The sequence below is a fragment of the Microplitis mediator genome, chromosome 1, assembly GCF_029852145.1.
Source record: "Microplitis mediator isolate UGA2020A chromosome 1, iyMicMedi2.1, whole genome shotgun sequence".
Classification (NCBI taxonomy): domain Eukaryota; kingdom Metazoa; phylum Arthropoda; class Insecta; order Hymenoptera; family Braconidae; genus Microplitis; species Microplitis mediator.
Genome location: NC_079969.1, coordinates 3386442 through 3406686, shown reverse-complemented (window position 1 = coordinate 3406686; position 20245 = coordinate 3386442). Strand labels below are relative to the sequence as shown.

The 20245-nt window shown below is 26.7% G+C and overlaps 3 protein-coding genes across 5 annotated transcripts; 1 reads left to right on the top strand and 2 right to left on the bottom strand.

The window, feature by feature from the left end:
• Positions 1-945: 945 nt before the first annotated feature.
• On the bottom strand, positions 946-4650 carry LOC130664058 (ribosome biogenesis protein BRX1 homolog). Its single transcript, XM_057463736.1, has 4 exons — positions 4495-4650; positions 3998-4115; positions 1652-1928; positions 946-1577 (listed from the first exon to the last, which is right to left on the bottom strand). Exons 2-4 carry the CDS (start codon positions 4109-4111, stop codon positions 988-990), a joined length of 981 nt encoding a protein of 326 aa, XP_057319719.1. The 5' UTR covers positions 4112-4115; positions 4495-4650; the 3' UTR covers positions 946-987.
• Positions 4651-8323: 3673 nt separating this feature from the next.
• Positions 8324-9181, top strand: LOC130668126 (uncharacterized). The gene is made up of 3 exons (XM_057470240.1): positions 8324-8684; positions 8833-8911; positions 8968-9181. Exons 1-3 carry the CDS (start codon positions 8606-8608, stop codon positions 9179-9181), a joined length of 372 nt encoding a protein of 123 aa, XP_057326223.1. The 5' UTR covers positions 8324-8605.
• A 57-nt stretch (positions 9182-9238) lies between these two features.
• Positions 9239-18149, bottom strand: LOC130668112 (uncharacterized). 3 transcript variants are annotated; one of them, XM_057470226.1, is made up of 7 exons: positions 18105-18149; positions 13377-13436; positions 13125-13312; positions 11215-11353; positions 10986-11138; positions 10601-10759; positions 9239-10542 (listed from the first exon to the last, which is right to left on the bottom strand). In XM_057470226.1, the coding sequence occupies exons 3-7, from the start codon at positions 13272-13274 to the stop codon at positions 10406-10408; spliced, it is 738 nt and encodes a 245-aa protein (XP_057326209.1). In that variant the 5' UTR covers positions 13275-13312; positions 13377-13436; positions 18105-18149; the 3' UTR covers positions 9239-10405. The 3 variants fall into 3 exon arrangements, with proteins under 3 accessions (XP_057326209.1, XP_057326199.1, XP_057326191.1); XM_057470216.1 differs by lacking the exon at positions 18105-18149 and adding an exon at positions 14988-15905; XM_057470208.1 differs by lacking the exon at positions 18105-18149 and adding an exon at positions 14719-14889.
• Between the last annotated feature and the right edge of the window lie 2096 nt (positions 18150-20245).

Below are 20245 nucleotides of genomic sequence, written 5' to 3'. Positions count from 1 at the left end.
GTCCCTATGCAATCCCACATGAATTTTTTTGATAGGAATAAATTTTATCAAATAAATACTCATACAAAATCTACCCAGAGTTCCCTATATGGATTTTCCATAAGAGAATCCAAATTCCCATGAATTCTTATATAAATCCATACACCCCTATAATAATTCCTATGGATTTTCACATAAATCCCGACTTTCTTATATAGATTTCTATGGGTTCCCATGCAATCCCACATGGATTTTTTTGGTAGGGACAAATTTTATCAAATAAATACTCATGTAAAGTCTACCCAGAGTTCCCTATATGGATTTTCCATAAGAGAATCCAGATTCCCATGGATTTACATAAATCCATACACCCCTATAAAAATTCCTATGGGTTTTTACGTAAGTCCCGACTTTCCTATCCCATGCAATCCTACATGGATTTTTTTGGTAGGGATAAATCTTTTCATATAATTTCTCATAAAATCTACCCAAAGTTCCTTATGTGAATTTTCCATAAGAGAATCCAGATTTCCATGGATTTACATAAATCCATACACCCCTATAATAATTCCTATGGGTTTTTACGTAAATCCCGACTTTCCTATCCCATGCAATCCTACATGGATTTTTTTGGTAGGGATAAACTTTACCATCTAAATTCTCATGGTTTTCTACATGGATTCCCATATAGGAACTTGGGTACATAGATTTTTTATGGGAAATTTAAACAGGGATCTGAGTTTCTATACAAGTAATTTCTATAGAATCCGGGCATCTAAATTTCTATACCGTGTATTGATAAGCGAATATGAATCTATGCTGGATTCCTATAGGAAACCATATGGAAATTCATCCGAAAACGGCATGTGGGAGCATAGGAGTCTAGGCTGACACCATATGGTTTTTTTTTTTATAGGGACTATTCGGCAAATAGGAAATACTCTAAATAAATAATCAAATTCCATATAAACTTTATAATTTTATTTTATAAATATAAAACATAAAACATTAATTTTTCTTAATTTTTTTTTTCTTTGAAAATTTTGTTGTTTTTATTTTTTTCGTAGCTTTAGATTCTACTTTATCTAAATCATTTGCTTTCTTAGTAACATCTCCGGCAAAAATATCATCCAGTGGATTAAGGTCATGAGTAACTTCCGGTTTATTTAATTCAAGCGCAACTTTCTGCTCAACGCGATTCAAGTATTTTTTTCCAGCTATTTCTTTGAATGACCTCAGATATTTACCTGGAGAAATATAATGAGGATTTTCCCAAACAGTTTGTCCACAGAAACTACCAGAGAATATTTTAATCGGATTCAAAACAAACCGCGGCCCTATTTCTACTAAGCCGCCGTCTTCTGTTAGAATCTGATAATTTCTAAACCATATCCTGTTGTCCAAAATACTGAAGGTGTAGACGTGATCAAAAAATGGTTGACTTTTTGGATGATGATTTGGAACTCCAAAAATTTGCGTTAGCAATTCTTTCAGAAGAACGTATTGTACGTCGGTGGAAAAATTTTCGTCAAAAGACAACAATGGACGCGATCCTCTTAAACAATTTCCAGTTAATTTTAATTCGCCCATCGTGTGAACTGTAATTTAAAAAAAATAAATGAATAAATAAATTAATTTTACTGTTAATTGATGCAATTATTTGACAACTTACTGTTTTCAACGAGAAATTTAGCAGAAGGACCAGAAGGAACATTAGCCAGCCACATGTAGAGATCTCGTTTAAGTCTGCCCTCAAATAAAATAGCTTTCGTGCAATTTTTCGCTTCACAAATTTCGTTAATGGCTTGGAGATTTTTCTGACGTTCAATTTTAGCCTCGGGACGATGATGCGGCATAATTTTTTTTAAATCTTCCATCAAGTGACGAGACCTGAGACTTATTCCTCTGTAAGCCAGAACTAGAACTCGCTGTCTGTTTCTCCATTTTGCCTATGAATTTATATATTTTTTAATTAATAATCAGCTTATTAATATTATTCATTAGAAAATAAATTATAATTAGTCAGCTGTCGATTCCTTTGAATATTTTTAATTTAAAATATAATTATTTCAAATATTTCTAAGGTAAAAGACCTAGTACTAGTTCTCTGATCGGGTACTAGGTCTCTTACTTATGATACTGAAGTTAGCCGAGGTCCAATAATTTTTGAATTTTTTTAAAAACAACAAATTGTAAAAAAAATAAATATTTGTAAAATTATGTACCTGAAGATCGGAACGTTTTTCGCGCAATGAAAAAAAAAAAAAAAACAATTGATAGTAAAATTCTACTGGATGACTAGATTTCTGAAATTTTTCACACATAGATGCTGGTTTGTCAGTCGAAAATGTTAGACCACCCCAAACTTCCGTAGCTACCCCTTAAGCAGTCGAATTACATAAATTTAGTTCATTTTCGTTGCACGAAAAACGTTTCGATCTTCAGGTACATGAAAAATTGCACCTATTGCTTTGTTAATTTTCTACATGTACATATTTTTAGTTTTTTTTATCTGCAATTGATTTACTAAATTTTACTAAATATAGATGAACAAATACATGAGTGATCGAGTACTAGTTCCCTGATCGGGTACTGGGTCTCTTACTTTATACATAAAAAGAATATAAAGTTTTTGAAAGGTAAAAGTAACTTGAGTTCAAATAAATGAATTAAAATAATGAGACATTTTGAAGCTAAAAAAATCAAAGAGAAATTAATTTCAACAGCGATCGCTTTGGATCAAAATAATTTTTTAGCTCGATTTTAACTCAGTAAAAAGTTTAATATTTTAAATACAATCAAAAATTTAGTAACGTAAAAGCCCCTATACCTGCTCAGTGCCATTAGTCGCTCACTTTCACTGTTTAAGGCGTTTTTTTATAATTTTTATAAAAAAAAATTGCAACTAAAAATATTATTATTGATAAATAATTATTTGTGAATCTAAATATATTAAAATATGATGTATCAAATTATTTTATAATAGATTATAAATTTAAATTAAATGACTGTTTTCAAAATCGCGCAAAGCCGGTCATTTTTTACTTTAACGTTCATTCGTTAGATTAAATTTAGGGTACGTCAAATTTTTTTCGAATTGTTATAACTATATCTTATTAAATACATTTTTAAAATTCATGAAATTTTATATTATGAAAAAATAAAGTAGTATAATTTATAAATTATTTGTCCAAATCAATAAACTTATCATAGTTTAATTGATATTGTCTTTGAGCGACTATAGGGCCATGTGTTGGTCGAGTAATGGTACATGACAACTTTTAGTGAGCGACTATGGGTACACTCAAGGACCTTATTTAAAAAATTAATAATAATTAATTATCAAGATTATTCTTCAAACTTAAATTTTATTCCAATACTCGAAACTTCAAAAAATAACTATAAAAAAAAATATGGTTTTTCATTTTATTTATTAATTTATATTGAGTGATTTAATCTCACTCCAATGAAAAGTGAGCGGGTATAGGGGCTTTTACCTTATAAGATTTTTTTTAAAAATATTAAGATAAGAAATTTCTTTTCATTTTTTGGTAATTAAATATGAATGATCCTAAAGTTAGCAGATAATTAAAAATTTTTGGATTTATTTTTCAACAAATCGATCAGAAAAAAAATCAAAACTAAAAATATGCACATGTAGAGAATTTAAAAAACTACAGGTGCAATTTTGTCAAAATTTTTTTTTTTTTAATAATTTAGTGTCTAAAATAAAATCCAACAATTATTAGACGTCTGCTAACTTCAGTATCATAAATATGATACTGAAAGCAGACGTCTAATAATTTTTGGATTTTTTTTTAGACGATAAACCAGAAGAAAAAAAATATTTGAAAAAATTGCACCTGTAGTTTTTTAAATTCTCTACATGTGCATATTTTCAATTTTTTTTCTTCGAATTTAATTGTTCAAAAAAAAATTCAAAAAATTTTGAATTGTCTGCTAACTTCAGGATCACAAATTTTACTTTAAACGCATGTTAATGTTTAAAAAAACTAACCTTTTTTTCAATAGCTCCATCGGATCTTCTTTTAGCCGGGAGAATAACTTTTTCTGGTTCATCATTTAAATTAGACGTGGGTTTGGATTCAGTTTTTTTAGTTTTCGTCTTCATGATTCTGTAAAAACAATTAATAAATATATAAACAATAATTACAATTAAATAAAAAACAAAAATTCAAATATTAAAAATAAGCAGAAAAAATATAAAAGTAAATTAAAAAAAGTTAACATCATTCTGAAATAATAATAATAATAATTTACGCAGTAATAACATTTATATTTAAACTTATAAATTAATAAGTAAATTATTATAATTAAATTTATCTAAAACTCAATTTTTTTTTGTCTTTTTTCAAATTTCTCAACTTTATAATAAAATTAATTGCATTATTAATTTTAAATAAAACTGTAAATTGTAAATAAAAATATTTAAAATGAATTTACAGGTTCTGTTTTATTATTATTAAAAAATTAAATTAATTAAAGACAACTTACCTGATTATAAACTCCAGTAGTTGGAATGTTTTAAGATGTTTTTTGAGGTTAGGGTTTTAAATGAGCACGTGCGCTACGTGCGCGTAGAAAATAAAACTATGTACAGAAAGTAAAGTGCAATAGTCCTTGCCAAGGTTACTAGAATAGGGTATTCTAGTAACCTTGGTCCTTGCGTTCTTTAATAATAAAAATGTCATGAGTGTGAATGTAACAGATATAAGACAATTCATAGATTTTAAATAAATGAATTTTAAAAAATGCGCGTAGTGATTTTTCAATTGTCTAATTACGCATTTATAAATTTTTATTATTCTAACATTTTATTTGTATAATACCGAGATTAGCCGACGTCTAATAATTTTTGGATTTAAAAAAAAAGATAAATTATGAAAAAAAAAAATATTTTAAAAAATTCACTTGTAGTCTTTTAAATTTTCTACATGTCCATATTTTTAGTTTTTTTTTTTTATTCAAATTTAATTGTTAAAAAAAATCCAAAAGTTTTTAACTGTCTGCTAACTTCAGGATCGTTTTATTTGTTTATTCAAAAATTAAAAAAATTTTAAAAATAATTATTATGTACATTTGGTAAATACAAGAATATTTTTCGTTCATTTACGATATTCTTTTTTTTAGTTTTACGTTGGGTAAAAATTGTATTGATAACAAATTTTGTTTATTAATGGCCGGATATATATATTACTTTGGAAATAAGTTTGAATTATGATACTGAATTTCGCAGACGTCTAATAGTTTTTGAATTTTTTAAAAAATGATAAATTATAAAAATAAAAATATTTCAAAAAATTGCACCTGTAGTTTTTTAAATTTTCTACATGCGCATATTTTTGTTTTATTTTTTGCAATTGATTTTTTGAAAAACAAAAATTCAAAAATTTTTAAATGTCTGCTAACTTCAGGATCGTGTTTGAATTGTATATATGTATACCGCAAAAAATTGCCGAGAGCTAGAGCATTTCCGAATGCACCTAGACTAAAAAATATACTCGAAATTATTTATTTTTATTAATAATTTATTAATTATTCTCATTATTTGCGCGGTAAATTTAAATATTTAAAGAATAAATTATTTAAAACTGGAGAAAAATTAAAAATCGTACGTCAAAATAAAATGGCGGCAGAATATGATAGAAAAATATTTAAAATATTAAAAAAAAAACACTTGAGTGTTTGAACAAACCTTGGCGGGGAAATAATTTGCAGAAGGGTGTCCTGATACACTTGGAGATTTAAATTAAATTGCTCCAAGTGTATTGCAGCTAAAAAACGTCACTTAACTGCTATTTCCCACCAGACGATGCCAGATGATTTTGCTCAGGAACGAGGAAGTTATCAACATTAGCAATTTGCAACACTTTATACTCGAACTGAACACTTAACACTTTACACTGACACTGAACACTTAACTACACCACAGATACTTTGCACAATTTAAATTAATAAAAGATAAATTTTACAATCACTGCACAATTTTACACGACTTAACTGCAATACTGTGTTTTAATTCAAACGTAAAGAAAGATCTGGACTACAACTGCCATTTTCGATGATACTGACTGCCGCTATCGAACCGTCAGTTGAAACAAAGGAATCGATTTTGCGATTCATTCGACCGCCCCCACTTAGCAAAAATTTGAACCTCGAACACAGCGACGCGCAGTAGCGCCAACTTGGCGCGAAATTTAAAAATTGAAATTTAATAATTTTATTAAAAATTATTTGTGTCAATAATTATATTAATTAGGGTGAAAGAAGACCTAGTACCTGATTAGGAAACTACTACTCGATCACTCCATGTATTAGTAAAATTTAGTATATATAGATATATAAATATATGAGTTCTCTGATCGGGTACTGAGTCACTTATAGGAAAAACTTTTGAACTTTTAGATCAAAATCTTTAAAAAATCTTTCTGCGCATATCCCAAAAATTTTATTTCTTACAATTAAATTGTTGATAAAAATTAAAAAATTGTCTGACGTCTGCTACTTTATCATGCAAATATACAGTCGACTCTCGTTATAAGCCTGGTCTAGGAGACGCAGTAGAAATTTTTCTTTAAATTTAAGTTTTCCCACTTCCTACAAAGAGACCTACCGTTACAAGTTCAAAAAATCTTTAGCGCAATTGACTATCAGACCAAATGATCCAATCAAAAATAAATTTTTCTGGAGTCAATCTAAAAGAGAATTAAAAAGTATGGAAATTTGTATTACGGATTTTATGTACTGCCCCATATACACCTCTTAGTATTTTTTTTTCATCATCACCCTTTGCAAATTGATTAGAGCTTAGAATGTACAATAATATTAACAAACATACAGCGCAATCGATTATTTTTCTATGCACCTGCTCACCCATTAGTCAATATTGTGACACACATTATTACTGATGTTCATACATTTTGCGGTCTTGTTATTGACACTTGGGATATTGAGCTTTGTATATATATAAAAATAAAATATAAAATTTATACTAAGGTAAGAGACCCAGTACTCGATCAGGGAACTATTAGTAGTACCCGATCACTCATATATTTATATATCTACATATACTAAATTTCGAGCACTAGTTCCCTGATCGGGTACCGGGTCTTTTACTTTATAATTTGAATTTTGAATCATTTTTTTTTTTTAAATTACGACAAAATAATCAACGCTTTGATCATCCAGAACAATTGACCCCATATATATTTTTTTGTAAGTTGTGTTGATATTGAAAAGTAATTGGTTTGATATATTTTTTTTTTGCAATTAATTTCATTACACTTTTAAAAATTTAAAAAATTTTCAAGGATAATTGTCATGGAAATTAAATAAAATTTAAAAAATTTACATGACGATTTTCCACATAATTACAAAAATTAAAGAATAATTTTCACAGAAAATAATGAGTTGGATTTGAATTTAAAAAATTTTTACAGCACTCATTTAAAAAAAAAAAAAACTTTAGTGAGTTTTTTTAAAATTGTGAGTTTATTGAAGTCTTGCCTTGAAATTTCTGGGATTTAAAAAATTACAGATGAAAAAAAAATTGTAAATTAAAATTCAAATTTAAAAAAAAACTATCATCTATGAAATTAAAATTATTTGACTTACGGACAATAAAAACTCAATTATTGCAATTAAATAAAAAAAATTATATTGTAATTTTAATTTTTTTGACATTTATCAGTACAAAATTCAAAATAATTTAAAAACAAGAATTTATATTTTATTTTTCTGATTTTAATGTCACCCAGAAAAAAAAATTATTGATTTTCATATATAAGACCTATAATTTCCCATAAAATTTTCATTAATTTTCATTAAATTTCTATGGAAACCCATCAAAATTTATGACACTGTTCGCTGGCGTTTGATAATTTTTGAATTTTTTTAAAAATGACAGATTATAAAAAAAAAAAAAATTATGTAAAAAATTGCACCTATAGTTTTTTAAATTTTCTACATGTGCATATTATATATTTTTTTTTTTTATTCAATCAAATTGTGGAAAAAAAAATTCAAAAATTGGTAATTGTCTGCTAACTTCAGTATTATTCAAAATTTATCAGATTTTTAGATTTTATAAGCAGGGTAATAATTTTTTGAATTCCATAAAAGATTTTCAAAAAATTTTGTCGTAATTTTCGAAAAATTATTTTTTATTTTTTTTAAAATCTCGGCTTCGTACAAAAAAAGGATTTTTTGGCGCAAAAAATTTTTGTCTTAAATTCAAAATCAAAAATATTTTTTGCGCCAAAAAATTATTATTTTCCATAATTTTACTGCTGTACCCAAAGAGAAAAATTAAATATAAAATTAATAAAAATAAAAATAAAGTTGGTATTGACAGTAATTTATTTAAAGTCTAAAACTAATTAAAATAAATCTTATCTACAAGTGTCAATTTCCATCCCTCACTCTCGTGCTTAAAATTTCCCAAAAGACATCAGGTAGGTATTAAAATTATAACCATCTGCTCTTAGTGTCCTTGCAACGCTAGAGCGTTATAAATAGTCATTGTCATCATCAGCTTACAAACATAAATATATATATACACATATACATACATATTCTACAATTGCAAAAAAACGTGAATTGAAATATGGAGCCCGATCCTGAAAATCGTCAGAACCGGGGATTTTATCAAATAATTCTACGAGAAATAACTCCTCTAATAAACGGTATTTTTTTTTTTCCATACAAATTATTTTTATTTCTACAAAAGAAAAGAAATAACCCACGTGTACTTAATAAAATTTATTCAACGGCTCGCTAGATGTCACTAGCGGGAGTTTTTAAAATTTCAAATTTAATAAATTTTTTTTTTAGTATTGAGAGACGGGATTTCACGGCAGCCGGTTCTAAAATTATTATTAATATTTGCAGTAATAAAAGTTATTGCGTTTATGTAAGTACAGTAAATTAATTGAATTTAATGAAGATATTAATTGCAATAAATTTCAGGGATAATTATTATGTTTTTCTTGCGGCAACAACGATTGCGTTAATTGTTTTAATGGGACTGGAGCATGGATTTGAGTGGATTTTAAATAAATTACCATTTTTATTTATAATTGTTATTACTTTTCTAGTTATTTCTATAACACTTGATTGTATTATTCATTACTTAGTGCAAACGTATTTCATAATTCTTAATGTTAAGGAAAAAGATGATTAATGTAATTAGATAGCTGATTATTTCAAATGAAATTATACAAATAAATGATGAAATACAAAATTTTTTATTTGATTTTTTATAAATTAACCTAGTGATCTTTATTGTAAATAATCTGTACAAAAAAATTTATGTGGGATTGCATGGGAATCCATATAGGAAAGTATGAGTTTATTTAAGAATCCATAGGAATTAATATAGGAGTATATAAATTTCTATACGAATCCATGTAGGAAATCATGGGTATGATTCCCATTTGGGAAATCCACATAGGAAACTGAGTATCTGGATTTTCATGCATAAACTTTACTTAGGAAACTGGATACCTGGATTCCTATGTAGGATATCCACACAGAAAACTGTGATTCCCCTGTTTAGAAAGTCTCATAGAATCTAATAGATTCTCATAAATTCCCGAGTCAAAAAACAAATTCGGATTTAAGTCTCAAAGTTCTCAATGAGGTTTTCGAGGATCAATTTAGAATTTTAAGATTGACAACAGTATAGAAAGTTATCCTCGTGTAGCCCTCAAAGTAGTAGTTACGACCAATTTTATCACTTTAAGGATTAAACTAGAATAACATAATTTGGATTAGAGCCTCAAAACACTCAAAACATACAGGAATAATTTCATCCGCATTTGAACCTCTTTCAACGTATTCTCTCCCACTTATAATTTAAAATCGATAAAATTATTCGCATTTAGACCTCATAGTTCTCATTGAGGATTTTTAGTACTAAAGTAGAGTCACTTTTTGAGCGGCAAATAAAACATCAAAAGGAATTGAGGCTTTTGAGGACTAAACTAGAATTTTTTTTTTGACTCGGGTTCCCGTAGATTTTATAAGAATGAATGAGTTCTATGAAAAGTGCTAAAGTATAGGGCCTCATACATACAGCTATAAGAATCTATCGGATTTTTTAAGCAGGGCAATATGGGAATTCATGTATATCGGGATTTCCATATGGAAAATCCACACAGGAAACTGAGTACCTGGATTCCCATGTAGGAAACCGACATAGGAAATTGTGGATACCTGGATTCCTACTTAGAAACTTGAATATATGGATTTCATTGCGGGAAATTCACATAAGAATCTGAGTTTCTATAAAATCCGAGGTATCTGGATCTCTATATCGTCTATTGATACGAGTATATGAATCTAGTAGAGGCTAATTAAAATTATTTAACATAAGAAAATGGCGTAACATATTATGGAACTATCGTTAGAATTCATCAGACCAAATTTTAAGTAAGAAATGAACCGAGAGAATAGAAAATTGTATAATAAGAAATACACAAAATAATGATAACAATAATTCGTAAAATGTATTAGTCCATGGATATGAGTATATTACATCATCTGTAAAATAAATTTGATGTACTCATGCATGCTAAAAAAAAATTCAATGGATAGTTACCTGAAAGAACAAGTTTATAATTATGATATCGATATAAGCCATCTTTAGTTCTCGCTGCACATGAATAAAAGTTAGCATCCCATTTATTTATTCGATTAATGGTTAACTCTGAGACAAATGAAGCCTTTTTCACTACTGTCCTACTGATTGTCACTCTTCCTAAAAATATATAAAGTTTACTTTGTACTTAAAGTAATTACTCATTTTTATAAAAGAAATTTGTGAAGTAGATGCGTAAGAATTTTTTTTTCACCCCAAGAAAATTTGAATTTTCTACTTATGGTGCAAAAAATTTCTTGGGCCAAGTGGAAATTTTCTTGAGTAAAAATTTTTCCCGCCAAAAAATTATTGTTTTTTTTGTAATTAAAATTATTTGAATATTAACCTGTGTCGTCAATGATATATTTACTTCCTGTGCCATTGAACCACTGAATAATATCAGTATAATTATAAATCGACGCATAGCAAAATAGTTTTAATGTATCGCCGACTTTTACGTCATAAATTGGCCTTATCATGTAAAATCCGTCAGGTACATCTGCATACAAAGAAGCCACAATTTGATTTTATTACGTTTGTTTTTTTATTAATTATTAGTTTGTAATTATAATTACCCATAGTATATATAGTTTGAATAATGGCATTGTCACAACCGAAATCATTACATGCCTGGCAAGTAAGATTTGCAGAAGACCCTATCGTCAGCTTAACAATAGATCTTATATGTGTTTTAGTATACTCAGTTCCCGAATTCTAAAAAATATAAATTTTCATATAAACAAAGCTTCAAAAAAAGAGTTCGAAGTTCTCTAACTTTGACGATGAGGGGCTCGAAAATTCTGGGATCAAAGTTAAAATACCCGGCAGTAAACGGATACTTCCTCTACTTTTTTGTAAAAAATGGGAGAGATTCAAAGTTTGGAAGTGTAAAAGTTAAAGAGATTTTATGATGAATTTTCATATTTCTCAGGAATCCAATTTATTGTTGTATACAGTAAAAAACGAATCGTCAAAGTGTAAAAAAAAGCGTGTGTTAAAATTCTGAGTCTTGAATTTTTAACACTTTTGTGTGTCAATTTAACACACAGTATTTATCTTGTTGAAACTGCCGCAATCGATTGATTTTTTAACACACAAAAATGTTATTTTATTCGAAAGTAACACTTTTTATATGTTATTGTCAAGGTAACACACAAAATATGTTAACAATAATGTCGACCATCATAAAAGAACCCTTGGAAAATTCGTTACTTTTAACATATAGGGGAGGGTGGGGCAGAGCGGCCCCCCTAAGCCAATTATTATTTATTGTGACTTTCAACCATAAGATCAATTTACTTTTGTCCTATTTCGAACAAATTTATGGACATTTTGCCAAAATTCTGAAAAATTTTTTTTTTTTTGTGGCGCAGAGCGGCCCCTTCAAAAAGTGATAAAAAAAATTTTTTTTTCGTTTTTTTTTTTTTAAATTGTTTTCATCATGAAGAATGTATTTCGTTCTCTTGACAACTATTTTTGGTTTTATATTACTCGAAAAAAATTTCTTAAAGCGTAAAAAATCGTTCACTCTCGATTACCTTAATTACTAATTGTTATTTAATAAAAAAAAAAAAATCAATTCTATAATTTTACTTTATTTCAAAAATTTATCAACTAAAAAAAAAAATTTAATTTTTATAAATTTTTAGTGACCAAATTTGCCTCTTACATAGAGAAACGGCCGAAAAATATGAAAAAATAATTTTTTCGGAAGTTTCGGCTGGTCCATTTTGCCCCAGGTGTTATGCGTAGGGCTAGAAATATGGAATTATAATAATTTTTTTTTAATTTGACGATAAAAATATGAAAAAATCACTTTTTTAAAATTTTGGGCTTGTCCATTTTGCCCCAAATGTCATGCGTAGGGGTAAAAATGCGCAAACATATCGGATTTATAGTAATTAGTCGAAAAAAAAAAAATTTTTTTTTTGATCAAAATTTCAGGGGGGCCGCTCTGCCCCACCCTCCTCTACGCGTGTAACTTTTTCAACACTCACGACATGTTAAAATAACATATAAATAAGTGTAAAACGTTCGTTTTACACACGATATGTGCTGGTTTTGACGAATCCTTTTTTACTGTGTACTTCTTCATGAAGAATAACGAGCAGATTTTAAATTAACGAAAGTTATGAAATTTAATTTTTTTTGCCGTCTTTTGTATCGTCAACTAAAAGTGTATTTTTTAAAGCTCAAAATATTTACAAAATCAAATAAAAATATTTACAGCTTCAAAAATATAATTGAGTTAAATTTTGACTGACATATATAAGAAAATTTAAATTAAATTATTTTTTTTTAAATTTGTGTTCAAAATCAGATAAAAAAAATTTTTTAAAGAAATTTTGGGTGACCCATATTGCCCCTGGTACCCGTATTGCTCGTTAGTATTTTTTTTTTTACTTCTAAAAGACCATTCTGTCCCCCCCCCCTTTCTCCTAAACAGTGATTAAAAAAACAATGAATAATAATTATAATTACTAACAGTAAAAATCTTATTCCCGGCTGGGTTGTGGACTGGATTATAATTGTTGTCTATATAATTCCAATGTAGTTTTGGCAATGGATACCCATAAGCTTGACATTCGAATTCCACTTGTGTATTTCGTAAATAATATCCTTTGTCTTCTTTCATATCCTTTATTATCGTCGGTTTTAGATTAGGAAATCTGTCTATAATTTTTTGGATAGAAAAAGTCAATTTTTGAGCTTGTAAAATTTATTATTAATAACTCACCTTCATTTAAATTAATTGTGTTTACATTCGGTTCAAGAAATAGCTCTGATTCTGAAGGCACTAAAAAAATATATATAAATTATTTGCCCAAAAAAAATAATCATAAATACAGGCATTTTATATCGAAGTATATTCAAATTTTTCATATAATTATATATACATTAGGGTGATCCAAAAAATAATAAATTTTTTTTTTTTCTCGGAAACAGGTTCAAAAGTTTCATTTAGATAAAAAAAGATGCCTGTGGAAATTATAGCTCTTAATATTAATATTAATATTGTCCGCATTGTACTTTTCTATTTTCCATAAGAATGACATGAGGAAAATTTTTTTTTACGTCTTCTGATTTTTATAAGTAGCTAACGATGCGTCATAGGAATAATTGGCAGGCATATTTTTGTTGGGAATTGAGAGCTCTACAAAATAAGTATCTTATTATTTTTTGATAAATCTATTTGTTCAAAAGTTATTTGAGGTTGAAGTCAAATTCATTTAAAATTTTGAGATCTTTTTAATTTTGCGGAGAAACTATCAGACCTATTACAAAATATCACTTGACCTTTTTTGTAGACAATTTTAATCCCTAGAAGTTATTTTGAATAAAGTTTTTTCGAATTCCGCATTGTTTTCTAGTTATTTTAATTTTAATGTCAAGCTTTTAAAATCGATCAGAAGACAATTTTTTTTATGAGCATGACATTAAAATGAAAACAACTAGAAAACAATGCGGAACTCGAAAAAATTTTATCGAAAATAACTTCTAGGGAATAAAATTGTCTACAAAAAAGGTCTTATGATATTTTGTAATAAGTCTGATAGTTTCGCCGCAAAAGTAAAAAGATCTCAAAATTTAATATGAATTCGATTTCAACCTTAAATAACTTTTGAACAAATAGATTTATCAAAAAATGATAAGAATCTTTTTTTGTAGAGCATTCAATTACCTTCAAAAATATGCCTGCCAATTATTCCTATGACGCATCGTTAGCTACTTATAAAAATCAGGAGACGTAAAAAAAATTTTCTCCATGTTATTCTTATGGAAAATAGAAACGTGCGATGAGGAACCTCTTAATATTAAGAGCTTTAATTTTCACAGGCATCTTTTTTCATCTAAATGAAACTTTTGAACCTGTTTCCAAGAAAAAAAAAATTGTTATTTTTTGGATCACCCTAATTTATATACGTCTACAAATATATTAATTATTTTTAAATTGAACGCAATCAGAAATAATTTAATGTCGAATTCTGTCATTTTTTTTAGTATCCGTTATAAATAAAAAATTTATTTATAAAAAAAAATAATATTCAAATTTAAATATTTGTAAATAAATTACTTACAGTAGTTATTGAATAGTAATAAAAAAATACACTTTAAATACATATTTAATTTTTTTTCACTAATTAAAGCCGCGTATTATTGTGTGACCGTTGTTTTTTTTTTTTAATAAAAATGAGAACGTATTTTAAAATGTAGGTCTTTGTAAGCAGCCTCAAATTATTAATTGTAGATTATAAATAAAAAAAAAATTAAAGATAAGGCAAGTAATTAGTATTGAATTTATTGCCACTAATTGATAGAATATGGAGTACAAATGAATGTTACTTACACATATATATTTTTTATTAACGTTCAGGTAAAAAAAAATTTACTTTTGCAAGATTGATATTTTTGACTCGAAAAAAATATTTCAAATATAAAATATAATTTTTTCTCTTTTAAATTTACAGACGTGATTCAAAATTTTTTTTTAACGGGACAAGAATTTTGTGTACCAAAAATAGACGAATTTTATTTCATTACAAAATCATAATTACGGGCATCAAATTTTTGCGTTCAAAAATTTGTAATAAAAAAAAAAATTATACGCTTTTGCCTCTAGGCCAAAAATGCTTATAAAAATATGAGTGTTTTTGAAATTAGTAACGCGATATATTTTTTTTACTTGATAATGCGATGGAAAATGATGAAAAAAAATAAGAACCGAAGTAATACAAATTGCAGATATTAAAATCACACATTATTATAACGCTCATAAATATTCATTTTTAATCATTTTTTGAGATCTGAAACTTTTCGAACTTGGAATTATTCTCACGGCTGATATATCAAACGTATAATTTTATAGACTACAACTTTTGTCTAGATATTTTTTTATTATCTACACACGAGTAATTATTTATTGTTTATCCGCTTTCTGTTACAAGATTCAGTTTTATGAATAATGATATTAGACTTCAAGGTCTTAAATTGAAGATGAAATATGTAAAAATCGACATCATCGGAAAATCTAATATATATTTCTTTTTGGGAATCACATTGATCTGAAACTGGCTGCCATATTAGAAAAATTCACCTAAGATTGTATGACACTCCATAGGAAATTATCCATGTAGAAAAATATTACCGGGATTCCCATATGGAAAATCCCCAGCATAGGCATACACGTAAAAAAATGAACTATATTAATTGAGAACAAGTAATTTAATGATAAAGTGATCAGTAAATACTATCATTCTAAACAGTAATTTTTTCATTTATGACTAGGACCAAGATTTTTGCTTTTATTTGAAAATAACAATTAATAATTAATGGTGTCAAATTTCGGAATTACAGTGGAAATATTGGCTGTAGAAGAAAATTTTTTAAATAAAAGTTGTAGAAAATTTTATTTTCTAGAGAAAATGTCTCTTATGATTTTTTATACAACCAATATTTTCACCGTAATTTCAAAATTAAGATTTTCATAATTAACAAAAATTTGAATAATTCATTATGAATCTCAATTTTGGAATTACAGTGGAAATATTGGCCGTATAAAAAAAATTTTCAAATAAAAGTTGTAGGAAATTTTATTTTCTAGAGAAAATGTCTCTTATGATTTTTTTATACAACCAATATTTTCACCGTAATTTCAAAATTAAGATTTTCATAATTAATAAAAATTTGAATAATTCATTATCAATCTTAATTTTGGAATTACAATGAAAATATTGGTCGTATAAAAAAATCATTAGAAACATTTTCTCTAGAAAATAAAATTTCTTACAACTTTTGTTTGAAAAGTTTTTTTATAAGACCAATATTTTCGTCGTAATATTAAACATTTGAACCATTCATTTCGAAGTTAAGGCAAAAATCTTGTCCCTATTTATGACTGAAGTGAATAATTTCAGGATAAGTATGAAAATTTATTGTCTATGTATGAAAAGATACTTTTTTAACTTTAAAAATCGTAACTGATACTTAGAAAATTGACGACACGTATTATAAAATTTATTATTTGGAATATTAAAATTCCCTATATCGACATCCGGGTTCCGGGTTATAATTTCAAACCCTAATTTTTAAAGTTTATTTTTTTCCGTGTAAGAAACTGTAGGTACCTGGATTTCCATCTGAAAAATTCATGTATAGAAATCTGAGTCCCTGGATTATTTTTATAAAAGAAATTTAGAATCCGGAGTATCTGGATTTTTGTATAAAAAATATATACAGATAATTTTAGGTCAGGTAAGGGACCTAGTACTCGATCAGGGAACTAGTACTCGATCACTTCATGAATTTGTATATCAATATTTAGTAAATTTAAGAAATACATGAGTGATCGGGTATTGAGTCTCTTACTTTACTATAGATTCTTATATATCGGGCATTGTCGGTACCTAAATTTCCGTGCAAAAATACATTTAAAAAGTGTAAGTGAAATTTTAACCGCAGATGTATTTTTTGATTGCATTTAGTATAAGTATGATTAAATAATCAATCAATTTCTTTATACACTGTTCTTTTTTAGCCGTTTTTCTTTTTTTTATGTGAATCAATTATATTCTCGATTGTTTATTAATTACAAACTCTATTATTAAACTTAATATTTTTCATGATAAATGACTGTTTGATTGACAGCAAAATTACAAATCTTATCTTTGATGTCTATAATCAACATTCATTAAATTGCAACATGTGCTCGTAATTATTGAATACAAATAAGTTCTATTGACAGTTAATTTAAATATATATATAAATAAATATATATACATATATATTTTAATTATATACTACAGTTTCCAATAACTATTAGTAAATTTATTCATTTTTTATTTTTTAATGATAATTGATTTTTTAAATGATTTGAAAATTTGCTAATAATTCAAAAACTTACAAATGATTAGAAAATTTATAAATGATTAAAAAATTAACGACTACTTTGAATAGTTCGAATATTTAAAAATATTTCGAAAACTCACAAAAAATTATAATATTTAGATACGATCCTGAAGTTAGCAGACAATTAAAAATTTTTTGATTTTTTTTTTTAACAATTAAATTTGAAGAACAATTAAAAAAACTAAAAATATGCACATGTAGAAAATTTAGCAGACTACAAGTGCATTTGTAGTCTGCTAAAAAATTGCACCTGTAGATTTTTCAATTTTCCACATGTGCATTTTTTAGTTTTATTTTTTTTCGTAATTTATTTGTTGAAAAAAAAATCCAAAAGTTTTTAATTATCTGTCAACTTCAGGATCGGGCTAAGCATCGAATGGAGAATTAGCTCAGACTTAGACATTATTATTGCGGGAGATTTAAATATTTAGATTTTAATACCGGGAATCAGGTCATAGACTCATATATAAATATATAAATATAATAAGTTATAAAAATTATTTTTCATGTCACTGTAAAATAGTTCAGTGCAATTTTGATAAGAAATCAGTTAACTGACCATGCAAATGATCTCCGTACTATTCCACATAAAATATAAAAATATTGTAAATAAACATAAAAAAAAAATCAGATGATATCAATGATTATCATTATAATGTTAAAATAACATAAACTCAAATAAAATTATGACTTTTACGTAACGTAACTGCCGTCTCCTTGAAATAATTATTGTATTGCATACATGGTTGTTATTATTATCGAGATAATACGATTATCTACAAACTGTGGTTCAATTATTGAGGAAAACTTCCCGGCAAGATGATAGCTGACGGATATAAATACATCAATTTGTGTGATTTAAATTTATCAGTTTCTATTGATTGTTTGTTCCGACAACAAGTAAATAGCAAACAGCATTAACATGAAATTCGTATTGTTCATTAGTTGCCTGCTAATTGCAGTTCACTTCTCAATGCAGAAATCTCAAGTTGGTAAGAAAATTTTTCAATGGGTCACTAAAAATTGCTGATTATTTGTGAAAAAAAAAAAAAATATTGATGAGCGAAAATGAAATAGAGAATTCGGTTACTGATAATTAGGGCCAGGATTTGTGCATTAATTTAAAAATAATTAATACTTAATGGTGTAAAATTTGTTATATTACGAGGAAAATATTGGTCTTATTAAAAAATTTTTTAAACGAAAGTTGTAGGAAATTTAATTTTCTAAAAAAAATGTCTCTTGTAATTTTTTGTTAGGACTAATAAGAAAGCCGTAATTTCAAAATTAAGATTTTCATAGTTAATCAAATTTTGAATCAGTCATTATGAATCTTAATTTTTGAATTACAGTGAAAATATTGGTCGTATTAAAAAAGTTTTTAAACAAAAGTTGTAGGAAATTTAATTTTGTAAAAAAAATGTCTCTTGTAATTTTTTGTTAGGACTAATGATAAAGCCGTAATTTCAAAATTAAGATTTTCATAATTAATCAAATTTTGAATCAGTCATTATGAATCTTAATTTTTGAATTACAGTGAAAATATTGATTGTATAAGAAAATTATAAGAGACATTTTTTTTAGAAAATTAAATTTCCTACAACTTTTGTTCGAAAACTTTTTTAATAAGACCAATATTTTCGCCGTAATATCAAAAATTTGAACTACTCATTTAAAAAATAAGGCAAAAATCTTGTCCCTACTGATAATTACTTTGTGTAAAAGCAATTAAGGAAATTTTATTTTTTTGTCTCAATTTAAAATTCTAGAGGACGGATGTACTGAAGAAATGTTAGCGAAAGTACAAGATGACGTTGACAAATGCTTCAAAATCACGTGTTCAACTGGAGAAGCGAGACCTATTGCGTAAGTTGTTGGTTTATTTAGGAATTTTTACTCAAAGTGAATAAAATTTTTGGCAAAAGTGCAACAGAAATTGGCTTTGTATAAAAAATTGACAAAGTTTCTTATTATTGCAACCCAGGATTAAAAATTCCGATCGAAACCGAAACTCGATCGGATTTAATCAGTCGATTTTTTTATTTTTAATCAAAACTGCAATTTTTTGAAAAATTTATTTATTTATGGGAAAAAAAAATTATTGATCGGAAAAAAAAATGGAGTGATCACTTGGAATTTTCTGGAGTTTAACAGACAATTGGCAACTTTTGGATTTTTTTCAACAAATCAATTACGGAAAAAAAAAAAAAAAAATATGCACGTGTAGAAAACTAAAAAAACTATAAGTGCAATTTTTTAAAATATTTTTTTTTATCATTTATCGTTTTGAAAAAAAATCCAAAAGTTATTAGACGTCACAAAAAAAAAAATGCACTTACAGTTTTTTAAATTTTCTACATGTGCATTTTTTTTTTTGTGAATCATGTTGAAAAAAAAAACAAAAATTTTTTAATGTCTGTCAATTTCAGATATTTTCTGTCAGTAATTTTTTTTGCCCATAAGTAAATTAATTTAAAAATCAAATTTTTCAAGCTGGCAGTTTTTTCAAAAACCGTAATTTTAAATTGATGATTAATAAAAAATAAAACACATATTTTTTTGTGCAGTTGTATGAACGACATTTGCCCACCCGGTCAAAATATTAAAGGACGTGAACCCGATGACAACGAGAAAACTTACCCTGCTTGTTGTGGTCAATTAATTTGTGAATAAATTAATTCTCCCTCACTGACACACAAT